The 8,561-nt window shown below is 41.8% G+C and overlaps 1 protein-coding gene across 1 annotated transcript in view; it reads right to left on the bottom strand.

The window, feature by feature from the left end:
* SNRPF (small nuclear ribonucleoprotein polypeptide F) overlaps window positions 1–2,685 on the bottom strand; it is an 8,657-nt gene extending 5,972 nt beyond the window's left edge. The window contains exons 1-2 of the mRNA XM_007453349.1: window positions 2,529–2,685; window positions 489–614 (exon numbers count right to left, since the gene is read on the bottom strand). Coding sequence (XP_007453411.1) covers window positions 489–614; window positions 2,529–2,531 — 129 coding nt within the window. The 5' untranslated portion in view covers window positions 2,532–2,685. The remainder of the gene's footprint in view (window positions 1–488; window positions 615–2,528) is intronic.
* Between the last annotated feature and the right edge of the window lie 5,876 nt (window positions 2,686–8,561).

An 8,561-nucleotide genomic window follows, 5' to 3' on the forward strand; every position in this document is an offset into this window, starting at 1 on the left:
CCCCCAAAAAAAAAAATGAAAACCAGTCCAAAAGTTAAATATATGGTGTTTTTTCCATTTGTCATATAAAAAAAAAAAAAAAAAAGAAAGAATTGCTTTTATCAAATTACTCTGATGTTGTACATTTAGCATTCATCAAAAGACTTAAGAATTTCACTGGAGTTTCTCTCAGAGCTAAGTGCTGGGAAAAGTTTTGCTTTTTCTGCGAACTCTAGTGTATTTGTCTTATGGCATTGTGAATCAAATGTCTGAGCTCTTCTTACTTTTAACCACTAGGAGTCAAATCCGTGCTTGAATCTTGGTTTAATATGTCTCATACATAGTTATCACAGTTACAACACCCTCCTTGGCCTTGACTTTATTCCTGAATTTTGCTCTGTGTTTGTCAATTAAATTAATTACATCTTTGTAAGTCACACTAAACCTTTGAGGAGTCAGGTGAAGAAAAATAAATACAATTTAATGATCTTTGTAACTCTTCAGCTTACCTGCATGTTCATATAGCCATCTACAGACACCAGGTAGCCTTTGTACTCCATTCCCCACTTAAGCTTCACCATTACTGGCTTTCCTGTTAATCCATTGAGGAAAGGTTTGGGATTGAGGGGCAAACTCTGCACAAAGAACAAAAAAAGAACCCAATTGATTATTTTTCCTTAGTTTGGCTTCCATTACCTACTCTCTTCTCTATCAAATCACCAATATTTTATAGTATCCAAATGAAGCAAAACTGTTGTTTCTCTCTCACATTATTACATAATTTTCACTTTTGTTGAAGAGCATCAGAGAAATTTAAATACCCAGTTAGCCAATTTCACCTTCAATCCATCAAGACTTGTAAAAGTATTCACTGTTCACTTAAGAACACTAAACACCTAATATACATCACTCACTGTTCCAAGGCCATAAAGAAACAAAGGTAAAGGCAGAAAAAAGAAAAGAAAAAAAAAAAAAGCAGATAACAGTCCCTGTCCTGAGGCCCACAGTGGGAGGGGGGAGGCCCAAAACACATGCAAATAGACAATTTGCAATGTAGTAAGAGGAGATATGCTATGTACAAGGGTACCAAACAATCAAACAATCCAGGGTTAAAAGAAAAGGAAAAGTTGCCTGAAATAAGTAATGCCTCTGTTTTAAAGGATGAGAGGTATTTCCAGAGGGAAAAGGGCTGATCTGGTGGGGTGGGGGTGGGGGTACCTATGTAAAAGGAGGGAAGAGTGAATCAACAAGGGATCTCAGGGACACACAAATTAGTTTTGTATGAGACTACAGAAGGAGGCAGGGGCAGATCATTCTCCACGATCTTCAACTGAATTCCAGGAGCTAGGACTGGGTCTTCCTTGACTTTGCAGTGCCTCCTACATATGGGCAGTCACTTAATGTTTGTTTATTCAGCAAACCGGTGAATTCAGTACCCCCAGTGAATTCAGACTTTTCTTCCTTTCCTCATCTGCTCACTCATTGGCCCAAAGAAAGAAAACAACCAAGAAACTTGGCTACTAAACCCTCTAGAATAAGCACATTCACAGTAATCTCAAATGGGTCTCCAGTTTTCACTTGTCTTTTTCTCCAACTTATTAGCCACACGGCAAGTATTATTTTTATCATACTATGTCTCTGCTTAAAATGCTTCGATGGCTTCCAACTGCACTTGGAGTGGAACCCAGACCTCCTAAAACGGCCTAAGAGGTCTTGCCCGACCCTATCTCATGACCACTATCCTTGCAGGCGGCTATGGCTTTCTCTCAATTCCTCCAGCTAGTCAGGTGTTCCTTCCGGCCTCAGAGCCTGTGCTCCTGTTCCCTGAGCTTGAGGTACACACGCTTCCTCCTGCTCTTCACGGGGCTGCATTCCATATCGTTTAGATTTCAGGTTCAATTCCTCCTCCAAGGGATGCCATCTGTAACCACTCTTCTAACGCACCACGGCGCCCCCTCACAGCACCCTGTTTGCTCCCTTCTTAGCAGTTAACGTTATTCGAAATTATGTATTTATCGTTGTTTGATTAATGTCTGAGTTAACCTAGAGCAGGGTCCGCATCAGTACTTTTTATCCTATATTCCTAGTACCTAGAATGTTACCTGGTCCTGGCAGGTGGCAGGCGCTCAGTAAAGCTTTACTAAACGAACAGGAGAATGCTCAAAGCCTGGGCTCTGTATTCCAAAGGGCTGCAGGGCCCCCCAACATCACGGGACGAAAGCGGATTGTGGAGTGTGGTAAGTGGGACGTGAAAAACCGCTGCATTTTTACCCCAGCCCTATGGCCCCAGGCAGCAAGGACACCTCAGGCTCGGATACAAAACGAAGAAGACGGGGAAGGGGGCAGGGGCACTCCTGGGGAGGGGAGCGCTTCGGAAGGAGGGCGCGCCTCAGACACCCAGAGCAGGGAGAAAGGGGCCGGCCACCCGGCGCGCCGCGCCTCACGCTGATGAATGGGAAACGCGCGAACCAACCACCAGGCCCGGCAAGGCTGGTCACCCGCCCTCTCTCTCTCTCTCACGGGACACTTGCCGCTCTCTTTCTCCTTACCATCGCGACTACTGCTGCAGTAGTGAGCAAATGCTGCAGGCTACTCGCCGCCGACCCAGCTGTCGTCCGACCCTCGTGACTGGAGTAGCCACAGCAGGGTCCCACCCGCGTAGATTCCAGAGAAATGGCCGCCAAATAGCAGCGTGACCTTTCACCTCCGACTACCTCTCTTCTGGCTTCTGTGATTGGACGCAAAGAGGTGCATGATGATTGGAGGAGGTGGCTGGGCATGTCTCCTGGCAACCAGCTGCGCCGAGTGGGTGCGCGCCTCCATGGTAGTGCGCGGGCCTCTGGGAAACCGGCTGCTCCAAGCCAACGGGAGGATACCTGCGAGGCTGCAAATGCCGTGAGGCGGCTCTGGTTTCTCGTTTGCTCACCTACCTCGAGAGTGCACTGTGTACCCTGTAGAGTGGACGTGATGTCTTGCCAACTTGGCTAGTGGGGGGTTCCTTTGTCATTGTACACCTGGGAGAACGAATTTGGGGCTCTCGGGTGTCCTCACTTTCCCACAGAATCTGTGCTGGGAGGTCTCCTCTGACACGGTCCCCTTCTCTCTGTTCTGTAATGCTCAATGCTCATGTCAACCCACTTCAGGGGAAGTGGGAGAAGCAAGACTAGATAGGCTAAGGGACGTGAAACGCACCGAAGTAAGTACAGAATATATTTCAGATGAGGTTAGATGGAATCTAGAACATGGTGTGGTGGGCTCCCGCTCCATCTGTTTCTTTTGCGTTGTGAGCAGAGGCCCGCTACAGTCTTTATACTGCACTTATAGCAGAAGGTGGAGGATGTTTACGCTATCACGGATTGATCCTTCTAATATAAGAGTGGAATTGTTGGGTCATACAGTAATTCTGTACTTGACTTTTTGAGGAGCTACCAAACTGCTTTCCACAATGCCTGCACCATTTTACATTCCCACTAGCAATGTATGAGATTTCTAATTTCCCCACATTCTCACCAACACTTATTTACCATTAAAAAATATTATCATAGTCATCCTAGTAATCATAATAATAAGCCGTCTCATTGTGGGTTTGATTTGTATTTCCCTAATGACTAATGATGTGGAGCAACTTTTCATGTGCTTATTGGCCACTTGTATATCTTTGGAGAAATGTCTGTTCAAGTCCTGTATGCCTTTTTATATGTTCTATTTCTGGAACCCTTGAATGTATTGCCTAATTTGAAAAGTCATGTGACCATTCTGGGTCTCAGTTTCTTCGCTGATAACAATGAAGGGATTGGACTCGATCGGGGTTTTCAACCTCAATACTAGTGACATCTGGGGCCAGACAATTCTTGTTGTGGGGACTGCCCTTTGTATTGTAGAATGGATGTATTGTAGCAGTATCCCCAGCCTCTACCAAGTAGATGCCAGTTGCAACGCCCTCCCTCCAAGTTGTGACAACCAAAATGTCTCCAGACATTGTCCAGTGTCTTCTGAAGGGCACAGTCGTCCCCTGTTGAAAACCACCGGATTAGATCCATGATTTGTAAACACAGGCCACAGACTTGGATCACTTTGCAGGTAGTATTGAGGCTTTGCAAACTATTTGTATTATTAAAAAATAAACAAAACAACTAACAAATCGTACATTTATTTAACAGGGACTGTATAAGAATGACGAAAACCTGATGCTTCTCTGATTTTGATTAGAATGAAATCAACTCAAAATACAAATACTAGTTGATAATCATGGATCAGAAGCTCTGATTGGCATTTATATATGTATCTGATTTATAAAAATGGGAAAGCAAATTGTCAATAAATGATGTTTTTTAGTTTCATAAATCATAGATTCAGTTTGGGGGGAGGGTAGATAATAAAACCCTTTGGGGGTAAAAAGCTGGGAACCCCTCAGCTAGCTGACCAGTGTTAAATACTGACTTTAAACACAGTTCGGTTCTTTGCTGTACTTCCACAAGGTGGCAGTGGTGAGTTTTGAGTAAAATTTCTAATCATACAGGCACTTGGAAGTTAATCTGTTCAAAAGGGGACTTCACTGTTCTCAAAACACAAGCGGCCCACTACTGGGCATATACCCTGAGAAAACCATAATTCAAAAAGAGTCATGTACCAAAATGCTCATTACAGCTCTATTTACAATAGCCCGGAGATGGAAACAACCTAAGTGTCCATCATCGGATGAATGGATAAAGAAGATGTGTGGCACATATATACAATGGAATATTAGCCATAAAAAGAAACGAAATTGCGCTATTTGTAATAAAGTGGATGAACCTAGAGTCTGTCATACAGAGTGAAGTAAGTCAGAAAGAGAAAGACAAATACCGTATGCTAACACATATATATGGAATTTAAGGGGAAAAAAATGTCATGAAGAACCTAGGGGTAAGACAGGAATAAAGACACAGACCTACTAGAGAACGGACTTGAGGATATGGGGAGGGGGAAGGGTAAGCTGTGACAAAGTGAGAGAGTGGCATGGACATATATACACTACCAAAGGTAAAATAGATAGCTAGTGGGAAGCAGCCGCATAGCACAGGGAGATCAGCTCGGTGCTTTGTGGCCACCTAGAGGGGTGGGATAGGGAGTGTGGGAGGGAGGGAGACGCAAGAGGGAAGAGATATGGGAACATATGTATATGTATAACTGATTCACTTTGTTATAAAGCAGAAACTAACACACCATTGTAAAGCAATTATACTCCAATAAAGATGTAAAAAAAAAAAAACCACACAAACGAAACAGAACAAAACCACATACAACTTCTCCCACAGTCTCCTGTGCTGTACAGTCGCCATCCCCCTCATCCCTCAAATGTTTCCAGTGAATCAAATTTTTAAAAATAAGCTTGTTATTCTACTTTTCATCTGTTACCCACCTTGTTGCTAGAAGTATCTCTAACCTCCCCTCCTCCAAAATAAAATGAAAATCTGGACATACTACTCTGCTACCTTTTTTTGGTTCCCATTTACCAGCAGCCTAAAACAAGTTCCTTCCCAAAGTTTCTTTCCAGCTTTATGTCTTTCCGATCTGTCCCACAAACCACAAAGCTGGCCTTTGAATCACAGGCCATGTTTTTTTTTTTTTTTTTTTTTTTTTCACACTCCATGTACTTACACATGATACTCTCTCCATCTAGAAATCCTTTCTCCTGTTTGCTTTGCCTGGAAAATTCTTATCTCCATGATCCAATTCAAATGGGCACTTTAGGTCTGAAGACTTCTCTTAAACTTCCTCAGGCCATTAGTTATTCTGTCACATGGCTCTACACCATCTATCCTTTTTTAACACCAGCTACCCTCTATTTTAGAGAAAAAAAGATTTTGTTCATTAACTCATTTGTTGCTGTTACATTTCGTTCCCTAATGTAATGCACATCATTTTCCACATTCTGTTGGCTAGAACACAGTCACATGACCTCGCCTAAGTCCAATGGAGGCTGGGAAATGTGCTTTGTCAGTGCACAGGAGGAAAAGGCAATGTGAACACAGAGTGGTCTCTGCCACCCTCAGAAATTCTACTCTAACAATTAGGTTACTTTTTACAATTTTATCTAACCTCTTATATGCCATCTGTTTACACTCATTCTATTTTAGGCTGTATATCAATATGTTATCCAGCTTCATTATCACCTTTCATTGTCCTGGGGTATTTATCAACTATAATTCCAATGCTGAAATAACTACTGTTAAATTTTGTTATCATCTCTTTTCTCTATGTATAAGTGTATGTATTTTGATATAGTTGGAATAATATATAAATTTTTATCCTATTTTACTTAACATTATAATAAAAATAATTTCTCTTTCTTAGGAATGTTTCAGTGTCAATATTTTTAATGGCTGCATAATATTTATCATATATTTAGATATAACCTAATTGTTGGGATTTAAGTTGTTTCTTGATTTGTTACTATATAAAATATCAATCTAGGAATATTCTATTTATGTATGTATATTTCTTTCCTTTATGTCCATGTATCTCTGTACAAGTCTTTCTGTAACATGGGTGCCTCTGTGCTACTAGAGGTAGTTTAGCGCAAAGTGTGTGGACTCAGGAATAGGCACTGCTTGAGTTCAAGTCCTTTCATGGGCCTTCTGACTTTGAGTTCATCATTCATATAGTGGGGCCAACAGTAGTCTTTACCTCCTGAGGTTTGGGACGACTAAATTAGTTAATAATTAAAAGAGATCCTTTCCTTCTTGAAACTTTCATTCAGCAAATATATATTGTGTCACAATGTGCTGATCATTATTCTAGGGGCTGTGGATGCAACTGTTCCAAAAGGAAGGAACAATCTGTGGGAGAAACACAACCAGAAAGCAACGAAATAATTACAACTATTATGTGCTGAAAGGAAATGAACTGGGCGAGGAGATAGAGAAATGGTATGGTGGAAAGTGAAACCAACTCAGATAAGGAAGTTCTATTTTGCCTAAATTTGTCTAAAGACCAGTCTGCCAAATGACGAATATACCAAAAATTGCTAAGTATCTAAAACAGGTTGCTCAGAATGTTCACTGCAATGGTTTCACTGTCAGTGAGTGGCAAGGGTAGAGGCAAAGCTCCAGTTTACAAAAATAGAGAAGATAGCAAAAGCTTTCTGATGGAAAGTTTACCCTCAAAGAGTGCTAGGCATCCTCAGATGAAATGCATGCAAAGTTGATAATCAACTGAGCTGAACCCATAAATCCTCGGAGGAAAACAGCTGTGGCAAAATGACTGCAGTGAATCTTGCATGTAATGAAAATTTCAAAAGCAATCAGCAATTCAGCAAGTGTGTGTTTAGTGAATTGACTTCCTTCTGGAAGTCAGAGAAGGCTTTTCTGAGGAGGTGATATTTAACCTAAGACCAAAAATATGAGAAGGCATAAAAACTCCTCTATTCGTAATAATTGGACTACTCACATAGTACATATTATAGATCGTTCTGTATTGTGGTATTCGTGTACATGTATTTGACATCCTACTATAAGTTCCTTAAGTGCAAGGTAAACAAAAATTCAGTATTTGGTTACTGCTAAATGATGACTGAGTGTGGTGAGACAAACAAAAGTGTCTGCTGGACCATCCCTGTGGCTGTCTCTGGGTTGCTTGGTAATAAGCTTGCTGGGCTTGGTGGCTCCTTGCCCTCTCTCTGCAAGGGTTCCAGGTGCTAGCACAGCTAGGCAACTAGTGTTCCCAGCACTGGTATGGAACAACCCTGAGCAGCTGGCAACCAAGCTCGAAGACCAGTTTTCCTCTACATGCAAGGCTCTTCTCACAAGGAGGGGGCAGGCAAGTTTGCTTTTCTGGAGCACAACCCTTGAAGTATCTAGCCATGCCAAGCCCACACATATCTGTCCATGGGATGCCAAACAGGCTGCTGACCCTTCTGCCTGCAGATTCCTGCCTGCACTGTTTGGCCCTAGCCCTTCACTCAATTGGATAACACCCAAGGCAGTGTTTCACTTTGCCGATATTGAGTGAATGAATGAACACATGGAAGAAAATGATGACCAGACTCAGCTCTGATCTAGATGATCCCACAGGCATACTACAGTATAAGTATAGGTGAGGAAAGCAATAAAGCCTTGAAACTGCAGTCTTAATGCTTGTTTCTCTTCTCCCAAACAGGGAGCTCCGCTGAAGATGCTACATTTGTTAAGCACAAGGTATCGCTGCTCTTTCTAGCCTTAATTTAGGTTGATGCTTTCAGAGAAGGAAAACCTTGCCAATGGTATGTGGCTTTTTTTTTCTTTTTTCTTTTGCTTCCACCTATAATAAATTAATTGTGTATGGAACATAAAATAAATAGTAAAGAATACATTGATAATCTGTTATGGTCAGTTATTTCCTCTTTTTTTCCCATCTTTTCTCTTCCCTTTTCTTCTCTCCCCTTTCGTTCCTTTTCTTCAGTAAGCATCTATTTATCACTGACTCTATTACAGGCTCTGGGGATACAAAGATTAACAAATAGAGGCTTGGTTCCTGCCCATGTGGAACTAACTGGACCCAGTTAACAAAAGGAAGAAGAAAAAACACTTTCAAGGCAAGGAAAGGAAGGCAGAGTAGAAAAA

This window comes from Lipotes vexillifer, unplaced genomic scaffold (genome assembly GCF_000442215.2).
Source record: "Lipotes vexillifer unplaced genomic scaffold, Lipotes_vexillifer_v1.1 scaffold1775, whole genome shotgun sequence".
Taxonomy (NCBI): Eukaryota; Metazoa; Chordata; class Mammalia; order Artiodactyla; family Lipotidae; genus Lipotes; species Lipotes vexillifer.